We start from the raw sequence: 19,297 nt of genomic DNA, 5'->3' as shown, positions 1-19,297 counted from the left end.
AGCCCTCCCAAGTTGCTGCTGCCCGCCCGCCGCCGTGCGTCCCGCAGGCCTCTAAAGCTGTTTGTTGTTGTGTTCCCCCCGCCCCGACCCCCTCCCCACCCCTCTCCTCCCCACCCTCTGCCCAGGTCGGAGGAGGGTTTAAAGGCAGGTGCGCCCGAGGCCGCTCGCCATGTCCAGATCCGGGGACAGGACCTCCACCTTCGACCCCAGCCACAGCGACAACCTGCTGCACGGCCTCAACCTGCTGTGGAGGAAGCAGCTCTTCTGCGACGTCACCCTGACGGCCCAGGGCCAGCAGTTCCACTGCCACAAGGCTGTGCTGGCCTCCTGCTCCCAATACTTCCGATCCCTCTTTTCCAGCGGCGGCGGCCACCCCCACGCCCTGGGGCTGGGGCCCGGCGCCCAGGACGGGCTCGGGGGAGCCCCCCCGAAGGAGCCGCCGCCGCCGCCGCAGGAGGAGCCGGGCACGCCGTCCTCCTCCCCCGAGGACAAGCTGCTGGCCAGCCCGCGGGCCATCAACAACCTGGTGCTGCAGGGCTGCTCGTCCATCGGGCTGCGCCTGGTGCTGGAGTACCTCTACACGGCTAACGTCACCCTCTCGCTGGACACGGTGGAGGAGGTGCTGTCGGTCAGCAAGATTCTGCACATCCCGCAGGTCACCAAGCTGTGCGTGCAGTTCCTCAACGACCAGATCTCGGTGCAGAACTACAAGCAGGTGTGCAAGATCGCCGCGCTGCACGGCCTGGAGGAGACCAAGAAGCTGGCCAACAAGTACCTGGTGGAAGACGTGCTGCTGCTCAACTTCGAGGAGATGCGCGCCCTGCTCGACTCGCTGCCCCCCCCCGTCGAGTCGGAGCTGGCCCTCTTCCAGATGTCCGTGCTCTGGCTGGAGCACGACCGGGAGACCCGCATGCAGTACGCCCCGGACCTGATGAAGCGCCTCCGCTTCGCCCTCATCCCGGCGCCGGAGCTGGTGGAGCGGGTGCAGTCGGTAGATTTCATGCGCACCGACCCCGTGTGCCAAAAGCTGCTGCTGGACGCCATGAACTACCACCTGATGCCCTTCAGGCAGCACTGCCGGCAGAGCCTGGCCAGCAGGTGAGGGGGCCGGGCCCGAGGGGGTCCCCGCGGGGCGCGAGGCGGTGCCGGGCCGGGAGAGGCCTCCCGGCTGCGGGGCTCCCGGCGGGACGGGGCTGCGGACCGTGGCGCGACCCCTCCCCGCTGGGGCTCCCGCTGGAGGAGCTGCCGTCGTGCTGAAGCTGTGGGGCCGGAGTGTGAGCGTGGGGTCACGCGGTGGCAGCCTGCTGTAATGACCCGCTCTGGGCCACAAGTTGGATTGTGTATCCGGTTTTTAGCAAGGAGGTGAGTCTTCAGAGCATAACAACACCCAGCCCTAAATCTGGCGAATTACTTTTATAATTTAGTGTTGTTCATGTGCACCTCGATACTGGTGATGCTAAGGTGATTTCCATACTGCGCCTGCAAACTTGCGCCTTCACCCTCTCTGTAGCTGTGACATGATGGTTATGTTCTTTGAATAATGCGATGAATCACAATGCCAAAGGTTGACAATGTGAGGTCGGTTTTGGGAACTGGAAGCACAGCACGGAGTTTAATGAAGAGTAAATACACCCGAAATGAAAGGCTGTTTTGTCTTTCCTTTTGAAATGTGTTCAGACCTGATCTCATTCAAAACCAGGAAGATAATGCCTTCCTCCAGGTACACTGACACAGTAGTGCAGGAATCGGAGCACGCTCGTATTATGCAGCCTTCTAACTAAGAGGCTAGTTAATGACTTAACAGTAGCAAGAAGAGATAATACATTGCTAAATACTTCAGAAAAAAAGTGCAGAGGGTTCTTTGTATCTCTGAGAGGTACCCTGGTGATTTAAGTTCAGGAATGCTCGCCTTCTCTCATTACTCTGCTAGCTGCTCTGTTAGCGTTTTGTCATGCTCATCACCTTGCTGTCTGATCGATCTCACTCCTAAACCCCCACAACTAAAGGCAAACACCAGTGTTTTGCAGGGCAGAGTGATTCTGAGAGGCTGCTGTTCCAGCTGCTGTGTCCCTTCTGCATTTCAATATTCAGAGCTGCTGACTTTCAGAATGCAAACCCAGCACGGAGTTGTGAGTTAGCCACTGTGTGCCGCCTGGGGCATGCTGGGGCTCATGTCCTGGCGGATTGCTGCGATACCAGCTGCTTGGTTCAGTGGAGATACCTTCCAGCTTCACTGGTCCATGTCATTTGAAGGATATGTAGTGGTGTTCTGACCACTGAATGCTTACAAGTGTCATGGATGCTGCAAGCATCTGATACTCCTGGTGCTGGAGGCTGGCTTGTCACGTAAACGGGAGCGTGCACTAAAGGATCCCACTTTAGACCTAGATTAGATTCAAAGTTGCACTCACTTAATGGCTTATGGGGGAAAGGGAGTTTAAACACCATTGTTATTTTTGTAAGAGATCAACATAGATGTGCAAGTGGTAGAATTTAAGATCCCTTTAACTGTAATGGGGCAACACAATGTCACCTAGCCAACTTCAGCATGTCTTTAATGGAAGTGCTGTTACTGGCTTCTGTTTGGGTTCTTTGGCGTCGTTGAAATTGGAGTGAAAATATTGAAATTTCTGTTCTTTGTGAGCAGGCATCAGAACTTAGAATACTGGAGATGCTGAAATACTCTGTGTGATAGGGAATACAACAGGTACATTTTAGTTTGGATCTGGGTGATAATCTTGGAACTTTATAAAGATCATGAAGGCCTGTTATTTGAATCTTATTCATGCTTAGATTTCATCAGAGTGTCTAGATGTAGAAGTGCCTTCTCAAACATGAATGAAGAAACAAAAAACATTACCAGGACTATAGAAATTTCCAAAGTTGGGTTTTATGTCACCCATGGCATCTCCAAAGCTGCAATTCTGACAGGTTGGCATTTAGGAAAATTTTTGTTTCAAGGAAGAAAATCCTCAGAAAGCCTCTCAAGTTACTAATTTGCTGAAAGAGATCTTAAAAGTAACTGAGCAGTTAAGTATGTGTGCAAATAGATAAAGTCCTTCTCAGTGTAATAATTTTTAGCCCAGATTACCTTTTCTGTGAGCAATGGTGACCTTGGTAATTTAGAATTTAAAGTTTAATGAAAGGTCATTCACAAAAGGCTCACATGTCTTTAGGAAGAGATTAATTGTTCCTCTTGTGCAGCATAATATATATTGTGTGATATACCACGTGCTAGTGAGAAGTGCAGCAGCACAGAGCCACAGTCACCTGCTTACAGCCCTTGGAAGGAATTTGGAGAAGTCCTGGAACAATCACACTCAGAATCATAATTTGCCAATAACTTTTCTTTTTTAAAAGCAGTAATTTTTTGTAATGTGCTGCATTGTAAGAAGTGCATGTACATATACACACACTACCATTTTGGAATTTAGCCTACTTATATTTCTCAAGCGAAGTAAGCATAATGGAGAGCACACGAGGTTTTGCTGCTGTCAAGCAATTTTGGGTCACGATCCAGTGTGTGCACTATGAGCAGAGCTACTGGTAGATGTGGTGCTACCAGGGCAGATCCTGCAGTGCTGGCAGTGCCTGGGCTGGGAGGTCCTCATTTGTCTTCTGTGCCACATGGGCAAGGCTGTGCCAAGATGGGGAAAGGATATTTACCTGCAGGGAGAGCACTTTCATTTTTTTTCCCTGAAGATTCCTGAGAGAAGTTAAATGCTTGAAATGTCCCCATGCATTCTTGTAAAATTATTTTTCAAAGTACAGCAGCTAAATGATTGCTGTCTAAAAAGTTGAGAAATAACATTCCCAACTTCTGAACACGCTTGAGTTTAGGCTGTTATCACGGGAGGTGAATATTTCAGCTCGCGTTTAATCAGGCACCCCACTGTGCACAAGTTCTACTTGTTTGTCTGGCTTCCATGTCTTTCACCTAATGTGGGTCTCAGTGTATGAGCTGCCACCCCTGCTTCTCAAGACATGGTCAGCTTTGACATCACCTGACATTCCACGCAGAACAGATTGGGCCTGTTAGGATGACCCCAAACATTAGACTTAAACGATTTTGGCCGTGCCTGAAAGAGACTGTAACTTTGTGCTGTTATGTTTTCTGGAGGTCCGAGAAGAAAATACGTTTCGGTAGAAGAATGTTCATCTTCTGGTTATTTATTTGACTCTTGGGACTTCACTGGAGTATTATCACAGATTAAAATGTTTGTGGTTTATTGTGTAATGAATGTATTTTATATAACACCTGGTATATGTGTTTTCAATTTTTAGAAAGTTCTGGGTTAGAGCATAACTGAGTTGCTGGAAAGAATTTCACTTTTGAAGATGAGCGAGCTAGTGAAAATTACTGCTTCAGTATTTACTTGCAACAACGAAAATGGTCAAAAACATTTCTCTGCTGTGTAGTGCCAAATTTTTACCTTTGATTTTGTTTGTGCTAATGCATAACACAGCTGCAGAGAAAAGATGGAGAAATATAGGTTACTTAGATGACAAGGCTTATCATGAAATCTTTCACATAAACATTTTTGCTTTCTTGTATAACATTGTGATGATGCTATGGTTTTGCTCGCCTTTAACTATTTACAATGATTTGTGTTTCAGACAGATGTGATAAGGTACAGAGGGTGGGGAGAGGCAGCACAGTACAGCCTCGGAGTTGTTTATCAGTGACAGAACACACACAACCCTTGTTAAAAATCAATAGGAATTTGGGCTGATCAGCTCCTTTCCGGATTTGCAGGTAGAGCAGCAGTGAGAGGTCTGCATGGCTGTATCAGGTAACTGGAGGAGAGTGAGGAAAGTAGAGCTGGGTGAGAGAGAAAATGCAAGAAAAGAAAGGAATTAAGATACCCTGAGGGAGAAATGGGACCTAAGTCATGGAAGCAAGAAAGTGCACGTGAGGAAGGGAAAGGGGGAGAGAAGTACGGTTTTGAAGGAAGGAGAGAGAAAGAATAGGAAAACAGGCAAGCAGGGAGATAGGGGAAAAAAGGCAAATAAAGAGAGTGATTGAAACAAAACAAATAAAACTAATTCTTGGCAGAAACAGCATCTGTTGTCAATAACAACTGAGCATTTCAGTTGCTGGAAGACCTGTTTTAGATGTGCGGGAGGAAAAGAGGATGAGGATAAACCAACTGACCTGAGATGGAGTAAGTCCTAGGCAGAAAATACGTAATTAGAGACTGAAATTAAAAGGAGGAAAATAAAAAGACGAAGAGATAAGAAGGCTAAGCTTGACTGTACTGTCTGTTTTCTGGGTTCAGTGAAGTTCCAGAATGCACAGACCCAGCTGTTTTCTTATACTTTTGTTCCCTGAGTTACTAGACCTTCGAGAGATTAGAAGTGTGAATTCTGGTCCAGCTGAAGCTGATAATAGGGTTTTCTCTTTTTCTTTAGTTTCAGCAGAGAGAGGGTGTAATCCAGACTGTTCTGTATTTTGTAATATTAGTGAAAATGTCAGGAAATTAAAGTGGCGGGGGATTAAGACAGGATGACCAGTTTTCACTCAGTAGAAAGGTAGTAACTGTTGATGAAAGGGGGGTAAAGTAAAGAGCAGCGTCAGACTCTAGCATTTATGTGGAAGATGTACATATCCAGTCTGTATTACTTTCTGCAGAGGAGATTAAAAATGTGGAGAAACTGGCTGTCTCTTGGCAATTAAATAATTTCCTTCTTGAATGCACTATTTGTCTGCACATTCTTTTTTACTCCAGCTCAACTTCTTTTCCTGCTAAAATTTTTGTAGGGTCTCACTGGAGGTGTTTGATAGTTGTTAAAAGAAAAGTGCTTTTTTTTTTTTTTTTTTTCTCCACTGACATACATTGTCATGTATGCTAGAAACTAGCCACCTGACTTTGCCTTTGTGATTCTTACACCAATATTTGGATTTTTAACTAACAGTTGTACGTGTTGTTTATTGTGAATGAGAAATGTTTCAGACTCCAAATTAACATCTGAATAAAAAAATCCTTTTTATGATAAACTTGAATTATTAACGTTTGCATTACAACGTGAACAGAGTGAACACAAGGCTCAGGTTTATTTTGTTGGGCTTTGGATCAGGTCTTATGTGCCTGAATAAATATCAGTAAATTGTTCCTGTGCCAGGACTCTCTCAGCTGAGCTGCAGAACAGAGACTGACACATTAGAGGCTGCAGGGAAGCGAACCACAGAACTGTAGTCAGTTTAATCCTAGTTAGTCTCACCTACTTGCCTTACTTGCCTTATGTGCATTCATTTGCCTTTGTAGACTGGTGCTGAAGTGTAAGCAATGAGATGGTTGAATATCCAAGAAGAGGGAGAACTGAAGCCTAGGTATGGTCAGAGGCAGCACTGTTGTTGTAAAACCACTGCTGTGAGTCAGAACCATCCCTTGGTGCCTTCTTAAAGTTGTGTATGTCCTGACCATGAAATCTTCAGTGGCTGTGGAAACACTGGGGAGAGCCATAACTAATAGAATATTTAATGGTGTCTGTTGTGGGCAATCCTCTTTCTGAAAACTGTAGAAGAGGGTGCCAAGTGCCATGTGCACTAGTGTTCTGGTCAGAGGTACCTGGCTGGAGCAATTGTTGTAAACTGCCAGCCCCTCCTGATTTGTGTCCTCTGGAAGCACACAGCCCCAGTATCTCCAGCTCCTCGTTGCCCTCACACCACTGCCAGGTAGGACTCCCTCCCGATCCACCTGCTTCCTCCTGAGTGGTGCAGTCTGCTTTTGTTTCTTGAAGGGAGTGGACATGCAAGCACAGATTGCGTTTGTTAAAATTCTTCCAGTAGCATACTGAAGACAGAGTGGTAGAAAATAGAAAACCTGACATGGTGTTGTTTGTACCCTTCTCCTTGTCTTTGTAGGTAGGTGCATGTAGATGTATCTGCCTGTCTAAACTTTTATTCCACTGGAAAAGCCAGGGAAATTTTTCCCAGCCCTCTTGTTTTAGAGGGAAAATGAGGTTAATTAAAAAAATAAAAATACGAAGAAATTAAGCCACTCAAACTGAGGACAGAGTGCTGGGAAAAATGGGAGCTTCCTGTATTTAACAAAAGGTGCCCCTTTCAACCATCTACGGCAATCTGTGCAGTTCATTTGCAAATGCTATGGATCCCTAAAGTAATGCAGTTGTCCCTCATGAGATCCTGTGCTGATCTTGTCTTAGCTTTGCCAACACAGTCCAGGGCTGTTGTGGAAGGGGAAACACAAGCCACAGATGGTGCAGGGACTCCTAAATAAGGACACTGCCTAGCAAACAGTGTCCACTTAGTATGATTTAGGTGTGCCTTCCGCTAATTGACTACTGTAGGATCAAGGTGAACAACACACACCTGTCTCTCAGCTGTCTGCACGTCCTCTCTTTTCCTGACACACGTCCTCCTCAAATGGAGAGAGGAGATGAAGGGGAGAAGGTCATGCAGACCATGTCTGCATTTAGTCCTTGAAGGCTTAGGTTCTCCTTAGTGGAAGAATATGGAGGTTCTGAATTTGTGACTGCTGACCAGTAAATGAAACAAAGCAGGAATGGTGTAATTATTTCAGTTTATACTCAAAGAGAAATATTAAATCTTTTTGAGCTTGCACTCAAAGAGAATGTGCAGTGAGTTTTGGGGGGTGAGAGAAGTAAGGAGGGCAAGCAGCACAAAATTGAGAGAAATTGTTTTTGCAAAAAGAAACCTCAAACCAACAAACTTTCAGTTCTGATAAACAGATAATGGGAAAAAGTGCTCATAATCTGTAAAGACACCATTTTAACCTTTCAAATTACTCATTTAAAATAACCAAAGCAGTTTCATAATTAGGACAGTTTGTTAATATCCTTTTGCAAAGTATGGTCTGAAAAGATCAAACATTCAAGTTAATTGGATTCCTGATTAAAAATTTGGGGCTGTCCTCCACTGCTCTGTAAACTTCTCTTTCTGTTGTTGGTTTTGTTGCTCTCCTGCCTGGTATTACAGATGCATCAATCCACCTACCGACTTACCCAGCTACTAAAGAAATTAGCCTTATGAGAAGAGAAAATCCATTATTAGATACTTTCTGGCATTGCTTTTCATATTTGTTGGCTTCCTTAAATTTTCTTTAAAGACTGTTGTGCCTAGTACCATTACTAGTCGAGTGTTCTTGCCGTATTCTTGGAAAGCAGACTATGAACTTTGAGCAAATGTTACCAGCTGCCAAGTTCAGTGGAAACAGACGGCTTACACTGAAGCTGGAAGCAAACATAGGTTGATGCCGCAGTAGATTCCTCTGATCTTTCCCTGACTGCTGCCTTCTTTTAGAAAAATGAAGTGGGAAAGGTAACCAGTCACGGCTTATGTGAAGCAGCAGCAGGTTCTGTTTCTCAACAGCTTCTAACGAAAAGGAAGCTCAGCTGGAGAGAGCACAGCCTCTGGTGCGGAGACCTCCTGTAGTCGTAGATGTCTGATATAGAATCAAAAAAAGAAAGACTTCTGACTTTTCACAGTGTGTGTGTCAGTAAGGAGAGCTGATTGAAATTTTCTAAGAGGAAAAATGCAGACTTGACCACCCTGCAGCATGCTATAAACATTTCATTTTACTGCTACTGTCTAAGACAAAGAAGAAAAGGAAAGAAAAGGAGATGAGGAAAACAAATTTCAGCAGCATTTAGATTTGACATTTTCTTCCTGTTTATTTCTTTTTTTTTAGTATTCAGGATGAAGGAAGTGTAGGATTATTCAAACTGCCAGCAATATGGTAAATTGGTTGTTTGCAGAGTTTTGCCAATAGGGTTTATGACACAGGAGATTTTTTTGACTGTGAATATAAGATTTGCTGTTAACATTGCTGTGATTCAGATAGATCCCTTACAATGCTTCAGGTATTCACTGAGTTGCTAATAAGGTTATCTTCAGCATTCAGATCTCAGTAAATGTAAAGTTGTGTTCAGATGATCCGTTTGTATGGGTATTATTGTTATAGGAAGTGCACAAAGCTATTAGACCTGCAGTTTTGTAATAAGCTTCTGCAGAAAAATATTTGGTTGCAACATAACTGGTGCAAAAGAGATGACACCTTTGATTAAGGAAATTTTCAGGGAGATGAGCTCATCACAGAGACAGCACATTTATTAAAGCCTATATCAAGCTGTAAGATACAGCAGTGTTGTGTAGAGATAAAGCAACCCTGACAAAACTCTACTTAGAAACGCTGCTGAGAAACTTTGTGAAGAAGTGGTACCAGTCTCTTCTCAATACAAGGAATAGGCTGGACACAGGGAGACAAAGATGAAAGCACATTCCTGTGCGTTCCTCCCAAAGAAAAGCTGATGATAGGTGCCACTCTTCCAGGATAGTGGTCAGCTCCTAAGACATCCACTCAGAGGGTTTTATCCCCAGAGGAAAAGGCATTCATTTTAAATATCCTCCAGCTATAAATATTCCATAACTCTTTGAGGTTTACTTATTCTAAATGAGTAGCAGCAATGGGTTTGGATTTATAAAGAGAAGATGGGGTATTCAGAGCTCCAAACATATTTTAAATTATAGAAAAGAAACTTGTTTAGCGACTGTAGGTATTAAACTATTCAAAGAAAACCCTGACTTGTCAGGTGTATGGGAACTGCGGAATCACAGCCTGAACCTCTGATTGATCACCTGAGGCGAGCCATGAGTCAGCCACGGGAGCACAGGTGAAGGCAACCCACCTGTGCTGCCGGAAGGGTTGGAGCCTGGCTGCACCTCTCCTAGATCCATTTAAGAGCTGACTACCAGTGGGAAAGGAATCCCTCCTCTGGAGTTTCATAGTGAGCCCAGGATATGGGTGAGCATTCTGTCTATTCTGTTTTGGTATAATAACTGCATAGCCAAACTCTCTGGTATATTTCGTAACTATAACATCTGTACGTTCATTGATTATACATCAGGTCAATGTGCAACAGTTACATGTGGCCTGTCAGACAGAAAGTTCACCCACTTGTGAGCTTTTGCTTTTTAGATGGAGGCAGAAATGAAAAATTGCTGTTGAAGCAACCACTGACTCTTCTTCTTTCTAGTACCATTATTTTTTTAAGTAAAATAAATTGGGGGGGAAAAAAAGATGAGTAGATTCAGAGAGGGAAAAAAAATAACAGATCTCTCTCTGTGTCCGTGCACAGCCTGTCACTGGTCAGCAGGACTGTGCCTTGACTGTACAGCATGGAGAAAAAGTGAGGGAGCAGCTGTAATTTGGGCACCACTGAAGATATTTAGTGAATGTCACTGTGAGCTCTGCTGTAATGAGAGTGTGTACTGTGGGCTTTTTTGTTATGCAGGCTTTGTAAAGTGAGTGAGGAGATGAAAATGAGAATCTTTGTGACAGTAGTGAATGGTCAGACTGATTTTTAGGTTTATGATTTCACTGGGAAGTTTTCTGTTGTTCTTTTGGGTGGATCTCCAGCAGAATGTGTGAATAGAACAGCAAGAAAAGTCAATTCATAAAGAAACATGTGTTCAGTGTATTTGTGAACATCGTTTGAATCTAAGAACTAAACCATTTCTTGGTTACAATTTGTGAAGAGATTGAGGAAGTCCTCGGTATGCTTTGGGTTCTGACAAATCTGAAATATTCATTTAGATTTGTACATTGCCCACAAGATCGATATTTCTGTCAGTTTAGAGTTGTGGCAGAGCTGCTGCCTGCAGGACTTGATATGATGATGGGGAGAGTTTAGGTCCTTCTCCAGGCAGTACTTGCGGGGATGGGAAGAGATTCTGGATACCTGTCACCTACAGGTTGCAGTCTTCATTAGTTTATTGATGTGCTGCCATAGCCTCACAACACTTTTCTGTCCAAAGTAAAGCTTGGATTTGTGTATTATGGCTTTTATCAAGTTCATAGTTAAATTCCTGGTTAATGATATTTTTCCCACTGTTAACAACCATGTGTTGCTAATCATGACTGTCTTTGCAGTCAGCTGTGAAAGCCAAACTGTATCAAAATAAGCAATTTTCATAAGATGTTGCACTGAAATGCCTATCCACAATTGGGAAAGGGAATTGCTAAAGATCTCATAATATGTTCTGTGACGACAAAACAGATTCTTCAGCCATGGGTAGATGCATGTCTGCATCATCAGTTCAAGTTCACAGTCAGCAACTGGATTCTCCCTTTTATTTTTGTTGGACCCAAAAGTCCTTCTGAGGCCTCTTTGGAAGAAAAATGTGGAGCACCATTCTGGTTTCTGAAGGTTAAATTGAGTTGTTAGTGTTAAAAGAAAGGTCTGTATCTGAACTGCTAACCGATACAGATTATTTGTGTATGCTTTTTCTGGGATTCTTACTACTTGTTGGTTTGGTTGTGTTACAGTGTATCAGTCTCTATTTTCTCAAATCTGTGGGTGTTCCTAAGCTTTATCATCCAGTCATGTGCACTAGCTAAATCTGAGCTGGTCTTTTGCCCACTGTGTTTGAGCCTCGGTTTGGTGAGAAGACGTCTGAGGTTTAGTTTGGCTCTGCTGCAAGTCAGGTCAGAGCTCAAGCAGGAGTGAGGCATTGCACATGTACCACAAGTTTCCTGGTCTGAAGAGCCACCTGACTCCTTCTGTACTCAAATAGGAATGACAGTGACTGTAAGAGAATGAATGGTCCAGGGTTTTGGTGCTATTGTAGCCTTGAGTTAATCTGAAAGTGGAGTTGGAACAGCTTTTTCTTTTTTTTTTTTTTTCCCCATGGATTGCCATTATCACCTTTATGTCCAAGATGCAGTTTTCTTTCTGATGTAACCCTATACAGAATTTCTGAAGAAACACAGGATTGTCGTTCTTTGTTTTATTCTCTTGCATTCTCTTCTCTGTGCATTCACCAATGCAGAAAGTGAAGCTTTACTGCATTGTTTAAAAACTGAAGGAATCTGGAGCAAATCTGTTGATGAAGCTTATTTTCTTTCCTGTCTTTGTAGAATGAACTTCTATTAAGTGTCAAGATGGGGAAAATACAGCAGTGCAAGATTGATGGATAAGCTAATTTAAAAAAAAAAAAAAAAAAAAAAAAGACAAGAAAAATATTTCCTATTAATGTGTTTTCCATTAATATGAGGCTATCGTGGTTGCAAAGGAGTTTTGGGTGTATGTGGCTGTAAGGGTTATTGAGATCTCTCACTGTCTTTTCTGCTGATTATTCATAAGGTGGTAAACTCTTCTGAGCTCAGTGTTTTGCTCAGTATGCTCGCAGTTAAACTGTAGAATAAGCACCCTGAATTTCAGAGCTGATGCACATCTGCAGCCTTGGAGGTCAGTAGCATTTAAGTATGTGATAGGTATTCAACAGTTCTGACAGTGAAACCATTTATGAGGTCTCAAATTCAGCATCATTAGGTTTTCTGTGCCTAAATGAAACAACACATGTTGACTTTAAAATATACTTTGGTTTACGGTCTTGTAATTACACAAAATAAGTTTCAGGCCACATAGAGTACCCAGAATCTTAATTAAGGTGAATTGTTTTAAAACCTTTGCAGAACAGAAACTGCGAAGTGTTTGCAGAATAATAACAGCACATGTATATGTATCAGTGAGAACCAGAGTTCTGCATTGTAGGTATAGGAAATGCTTTTGGGATAAGATATTGATCATTTTATCTCAGCTTTTTGTGTGACATTGGCCTGCTGGTTCATGGCAAGCATTATTTTAGCTTTCCTGACCAAGGCCTGCTACCGTTTATTGAACACAAGATGCTCGTAGTAGCATTGCTAGGGACACTGTAAACCGCAGAATGTGACTGAGAAGTATATTACACTGTGAAATAAGAACTATGAAGAGTGTTTCAGACAGAATACCAGGTGTTACTCATGATATTACTGAGTTATCTAAATAGCAAATGCATAATAATGCAAGGAGAGGAGAATCTTTGTCTTATATATATTTTTTAATTTTTCATTCATCTTAGTGTTTCACTGAATTACACTATTAAGATTTAGAAAAGGCTTCTATATATGCAGTGATCATTTCCAGATGTTTCATATTTTAGTATACGTGGTGAGATGTATGAGAAAGTTTTAACAGAGCTGCTCAGTATGATACCTTACACAGATCTAATGTAATGGAGCTAAGAAAAAAATTTTTTTGAACTCGGAATGTTGGGATTCACACCAGAATTTAAAGAGCAGAATTGGTTTCAAGTAAACAGAATTGACTCTGAGAAAACATCTCTTTAAAAGCATACATATCTTCAGTCACTGTATTATCTTTACACTAGAAGAGCTCTCAAGACAGATTAGTTAGATATTGTATGATCTTGAGTGAGGTAACCCATGTCTTGGTAGTCAAATGAGAATTCACTTTGCTTTTGATGGAGACTATGCTTGCTATTAAATACATATTAAACTTCAATAAAAGGTTGCTGTTCATACTGCTTCCCATGTTAAGTATGTAAGAAAATTAGATGTTTTTAGAAATTCCCAGGTAACAGTTCCACTTCTTCTCAGGATATAGCAAATGCTCAGATTGTTTAGCTGGAAAAGTAATGTTAAGGATAGTTGCAGCTGCCAAAGTCTGGAAACTCTGAGTTACATCTGACATTTCATTCTTCACCTTAGCTATTGAGCCTTGGCCATTCATTGGTTTTTCACAGTGCTTTGGAGTTAGAAGGGAGTTTCACAGATGAAAGATGAAAATCAAAATAAACTCCTTTATCAAGTAAACCTTGCAAGGGCATTCTGTATTTTAGAATACACAGGGAGTTGATTGTGATATAACATACAACACGAGGGGGTTGGAATAAACAATTTATTCTCTATTGTTAGGGATGGCCATGCATAACTGACTTATGGCTCTGGTTTGCTCCGCCACTTGTTACATGTGTAGTCATCCCTAACTCGTACCAAAAATAGTTTATCACGCTCCTGCATTGCATAGTTTTTATCAAATGTTCTCTCATTAAAAACCTTACTGGGAGATTGAACATTTCAAGACGCTGGCAAATGTTTATGAAAGCTTTCCCTAGAGCTTGGTCTCAGTGAGTTGAGTCTGTGCTGACAGTAATCACGCGATGGCTCCTGATAGACATAGTCTAGTGGGCAGGTAACAATCATCATCAGACAGTAAATAGCAGGTTTAGTGCCAAGGTCAAAGGCTGGCTGCTCGGAAAGCCTGTAGGCTGTGGGGGCTGTCTGGAGCTGTGAGCATGGTGTGGTGTGGGGCAGCTGTGGTGTCACTGCCCCCACTGTGCAGTGCCTGTTCGCACCAGGAGGGTGACTGTTTTCCTGCTGGTAATTCAAGACCTTCCATGAGCCCTCAATTCTTTGAAAAACAAACAAGGCCATCTGCCAGAGAATTCCCTGGCCATCACTGTGACAGATGAATCTACATCTGTAGTCATCCTCTTTATAGCCATTTGAAGGGTTTCATTTGTAAGTATCTGAATCAGGTATTCATCCTTGTGCTCCCTTCCTGAATGAAGTTCGGGGCTGTGAAGCCGGAAGGTCTGAAGTGTAAGTCTTAGGAGAAACAAGTGGCAGAGGGAATTGGGATTGTTCAGCCTGGAGAAGAGGAGGTTCAAGGGAAGTATCTCTACTCCCGGAAAGTAGGTTATGGTGAGGTGGGAGCCGGCTTTTTCTCCCAAGTAGCAGCGATAAAATGAGGGAGAATGGCCTGTTGCACACGAGGTGGTTCAGGTTGGGTATTAGGAACAATTTCTTCTCAGAAAGAGTGGCACGGCAGTGGCACAGGCTGCCCAGGGAGGTGGTGGAGTCACTGTCCCTGGAGGTGCTGAAGAACTGTGTGGATGTGGCACTGAGGGACATGTTTAGGGGGTATGGTGGAATTGATGGTTGGACTGTTATCCCAGTGGTCTTTTCCAACTTCAGTGATTTTGTGATTTTTTTACTATTTTGGGTGGCTGTGCACATCAAAAGCACAGCTCAGATCATTTTGCTCATTATTCCGAAGAGCGGTTGCATTCCTGACACCAATGGGGGTCAGGCTTTCCCCACCGTTTATTTTAGGCCATAACTGAAGGGAATCCACTTACACGTCTCTGTGGCAAAGCATCTTGACTTGGAGTGTTCTGTAGGGCCTGGAGCACCTGGGCACCACTTGCAGGGTTGTGGTGATGGGCTTTGGTCAGCAGCATTCCCCAGTTTGCTTTGCCAGGAGAGTTTACTACAGGCCAACATATTGATTGCTGCAGTGATATTGCTCTGATGGGAATAACGTTGGTGTTTTGTAAGGGTGCCTTCCATTAAACGCATGGTCCTCCTGCACATTTGTCCACGTTGGTGCGGATATTCCAGGCTACCTCACCTTCCTCCTTAACAGGAACAGTTTAAGCATAGACCTTATTTCATTGTTATCACTCTCTAGCTTAGTATTACCAATGAAAGTTCAATTGTATGTGAAGTGACTGTTAAAGCACTGAGACTCATCTGGGGGTCTGGGCCCTCCCTCCCCTCTTTGCTTCCAGTTGTGCTAAATCCCTTAATGTTGTGAAGAAAGCGTACATTCATCAGGTAGAGTGTTGGAGGCCAGGGTGCAGATAACCGCTTTTACTGCATATGAGACATTGCAGTCCTGTTCTTAAGAACTGCCAGGCAGATTGGGAATCACGGTCACGGTTAATAGCAGCGAATTGCCAGCAGTTGATGGGTGGGTAGTCACTCCTTTCAGTGGTTGCCCCCTGGGGGAGAAGGTAGAAAAACAGAGGGAGGGAATTAGAGTGACTTTGCACAGTTGAGCAGGTTCATGCCGCTGGATCAGTGGCAAGCATTGGCAGGGCTCCACTCTGGGGAGGCTCACAACAACATCACAGTCTCATTTTTACCAATTGGTGTTGCTATAGCCAGTGGTGCACAGGGGGAGAGCAAGGAGAAGGGGGGAGAGCTGGGGGAGAGGGAAAGCAAGAGCCTGGGCTAAATTAAACAAACAAAAAATGCTTGTAAGTAGTGTTTAACCCATAACCGTTAGCCCAGTGCTGCTAATTGTGCTAAACTATATATCTGAAGTTCAGTGTGTGATTAAAGAGTTGGCTCACAAACTCTCTGCATAACCTTAATTTTTTCAAGGTTCTTTGAGTGTAGAATGGCTTATAATAATGATTTTGACTAATACGATTTTTGACATGCAACTTTAATGCTTAACCTTAGTACAACTCCAGAGCATTTCATGTGTATTCAGCTGTAAAGAGTGATGATTTAAAGGGATAATATAAGAAAAAGGTCGTTCTAGAATGAACCTCTAACAAATTGCATAAAAGAAGCTTATTATTCCATGAGTAGAGAGATATGTAGCTTTTCTGATCATTTTTCTGCTTGGTTCAAAAAATTGTTGAGACATGATTGGGGAAAGAAACACAAAAAATGAAATGGAAAACTGCAAGCAGTGAACATTCTTTTGATGGTTATGATTTTGTTGCCACTAAAAATACTCTTCATTAATGCGGTTGTTCCTCTGTCTTCTTGTTTTGGGTGAAGAATTCGCTCCAATAAGAAAATGCTGTTATTGGTTGGAGGATTGCCTCCTGGACCTGACCGGCTACCCAGCAATTTGGTTCAGTACTATGATGATGAAAAGAAGACATGGAAAATACTGACAAGTAAGTGGTTTATTTTTGTACAGTTGTCTTGATGGGTTTAAAAACATGGTTAATCAAATTAGACACTTTATTGATTTGTTTCTCTTCAGAGATTTGTTTATGTATCACAAGGGGCTTCACAATGGAGCAATAAATTGAGATTGCAGAAGATGCTAATTTTATAATAGGATAGGCCTAAATTAACACTGGCTTAAAATCATTCCAGTAAGTTTTTTAAGTAAACTTGTAAGTCTTCCATCCTGCAACATGAATGCATGCATATTTATGTAGATGTGAACAAAATCTAGTTTAGGAAAAAAAAAATAAGACAATGTTTTAGTCAGCATTCTCACTCAGTTCCCTGGTGAGTCATAGAACTAGAGCACACCCCCAGTTCTCTTCTGCATTTTCATTTCCTTCTTCCAGCTTTATCTGTTGTCCGCAGTCATTAAAGAAAGGTTTCCTTTGTACTGTTCTGCATCCACTGCTGACAGAAACATTGGTGGAATATGTGAGCTGCAGTAAACAGTGCACGGTGGCTTCTATCACAGAATTCCTCCCCACCTTCTTTTGAAGGTTGATTGTGTTTTAGAGCATGTATTTTGCCTGGAGCATTGAGGACTTTGGAACTTATTGTTGGTTGCGATTCCCAGTCTAACTTGGTCATGGAATCAAATCATAGCTTCTTGAGTGCAGCAGGCTGTGTGTGCATTAGTCCCCTTGTGGCTAAACTGGCTGCATTGGTCAATAAAACTAAATTTTAACTGTCAAAATTGCCCAAAGCAGTATAGATAAAATAATAAATGAGCAATTTCGATCCATAAATCAAAGCCATACTTCTAAAACTGGACAACTGGTAAAACCTGGATTTCCTAATATACATCCTTATTTCGAAATAAAATAACATTTTACAGAATTCTGTTCTTCATCTGTTCAACCTTTTAATGGGATGCACTCATGTTTAAATTATATGCACAGATTAGGATGAAATAGAATAAAAAAGAAAATGACTGTTATGATGCATTGAAACAATGCCTCTGCAAATTGCCTTATCCTATGAACAATTTAGGAACCGTTCTCAAAAAGCTGCAGCATAAAGACTTAGAATTAGGTGCCCTGGATTAATAATTGAAGACATTATTTAAGAATGGAAATTATAAAGGGAAATATGAACTGTATATTGGGGAAGTCTACAGCATCCATGCTAGGGGGATCCATCCATCCATCCATCCATCCATGCTACGCCTCACATTTTTTATAACCGTGGAATAGGGTACAGCTCTGAAAGTAAAAGAAAATTCTAAAAATGGTCAGTGAAAAATATTATGTAGGACCAACACATTCTGTATTTTTGAATTTGTTGTGTCTAATCCAATGGTTCACCCTAATACGCAAGAGAGATGCAACCCTCACGTCAAGATCTGAACCCTCCACTGCATTAAATAACTTTATTCTGAATCTCGGATACCTGTAGATATGTAAGATTTTGTAAGAATGAAATTTATTCAGTTCTTGCTTATTTACAATGTGATGCTATCTTCAAAGCTGTAGGAAAATGCAGCTGGAGGCAAGATACCTAAATGTTCTGGTTAAAAATATTGACTTGACTTCACAGCTAGTATTTGAATAACAGCCATTTATGGTGGTGTAAAAAGATATTTGTGAACTATTTTATGTAATTATTATCAAAATAATGTAGGCTTTTCTGGTACAAGTAGTACCAGCTAGTAAACAAAAATTCTCTTTCCATCCTGTTGGTCTGGGTTTGTGTTTTAGATATGCTGAAGAGAACGCTTATCTTTTCTCACTGAATAAGACTTAACCATATCAAGAATGGTTCACTAGAGAATATTACTACTTGCCAAATATTAACAATAATTATTTTTGAAAAATTGAAGCAAGCATTTCGAGTAAGCAAATGTTTTATGCCCCTGCATTGTTTTCCAACTTAATATAAAGAGAGTAGAAAGTGGGAACAGATTGGAATAGAGCTTTTGTCTTGTCCACTTGTAAAACATCGAATGATCCTGGTATAGCATGTGAGTACATGGACTCAGTGGTTTTAAAACCTGTTGTTGAGCTGTTTTAGGAAAGACTACAAACTAACCACAGTGTAACATGGTGGTAGTACAGTGCACTTACGGTGTTGAATAAACATATTGTGATGTTTAGCTGGTACCTGGAAATGTAAGGATGTTGTGCTATCTTTGGTTTTGGTGTACTTTTTGCAATTTAGGAAGTATAGTTTTGTCCACTTTTTATCCTTTTGCTGCTAGCTCTATTCCAATCAACAGTTTTGGAAAATAGTTGATCTGTTTATCCTATTCTAGCTTACAATCAGCAGTGAAGGAGGGGTTTTTGTTTTGTTTTTTTTTCTTCACTTGTTCAAACAGCATTGTTGGTCCTGAGGTTGCAGATTACCTCCTACTCATTAGGGTAAGTGAGGAGCTTGTTCCTGGAGAACAGAGACAGAGGAAGAACCCATGTCCTGCTCTGTGACTTTTAAGTGAAAACAGTGTTAGTCCTTGTATCTGGTACCTCAGGGTGCTTCTATCTTGTTACCACCTGAGGTGTATGTAATTTCCTCCTGTAGTAGCAAACATTTCCTCTTCCATCTGCATTACTTGTTTTCTGCCGTGCATGCCAGTGACGTTTGGACTTAGGGATACAATTTAGCAAACCTGCTGCTGGGTGCACCCACTGAAGAGGTGATGTGGTCTCCTCTCACCCTGTACTGAAAGGAGCTCCAGAAATTATTCGGTGGGGTCTGTGGACTCACGTGCGGACAGA

At 42.3% G+C, this 19,297-nt stretch overlaps 1 protein-coding gene across 4 annotated transcripts in view; it reads left to right on the top strand.

Moving 5' to 3' along the window:
- Positions 1–19,297, top strand: part of KLHL14 (kelch like family member 14) — a 63,460-nt gene that overhangs the window by 682 nt on the left and 43,481 nt on the right. For all 4 annotated transcript variants that reach the window (XR_006178492.1, XR_006178491.1, XR_006178493.1 and 1 more), the window contains exons 2-3: positions 126–1,098; positions 16,407–16,528. Coding sequence is in view for 1 of the 4 variants with exons in the window: in XM_042869421.1 (XP_042725355.1) it covers positions 170–1,098; positions 16,407–16,528 (1,051 nt within the window). In the remaining 3 variants the exon portion in view is untranslated. The remainder of the gene's footprint in view (positions 1–125; positions 1,099–16,406; positions 16,529–19,297) is intronic.

This window comes from Lagopus leucura, unplaced genomic scaffold (genome assembly GCF_019238085.1).
Source record: "Lagopus leucura isolate 7727_CA_CO unplaced genomic scaffold, USGS_WTPT01 Super-Scaffold_100002, whole genome shotgun sequence".
NCBI classification, from domain to species: Eukaryota; Metazoa; Chordata; class Aves; order Galliformes; family Phasianidae; genus Lagopus; species Lagopus leucura.
This window is presented reverse-complemented; position numbering and strand designations above follow the sequence as displayed.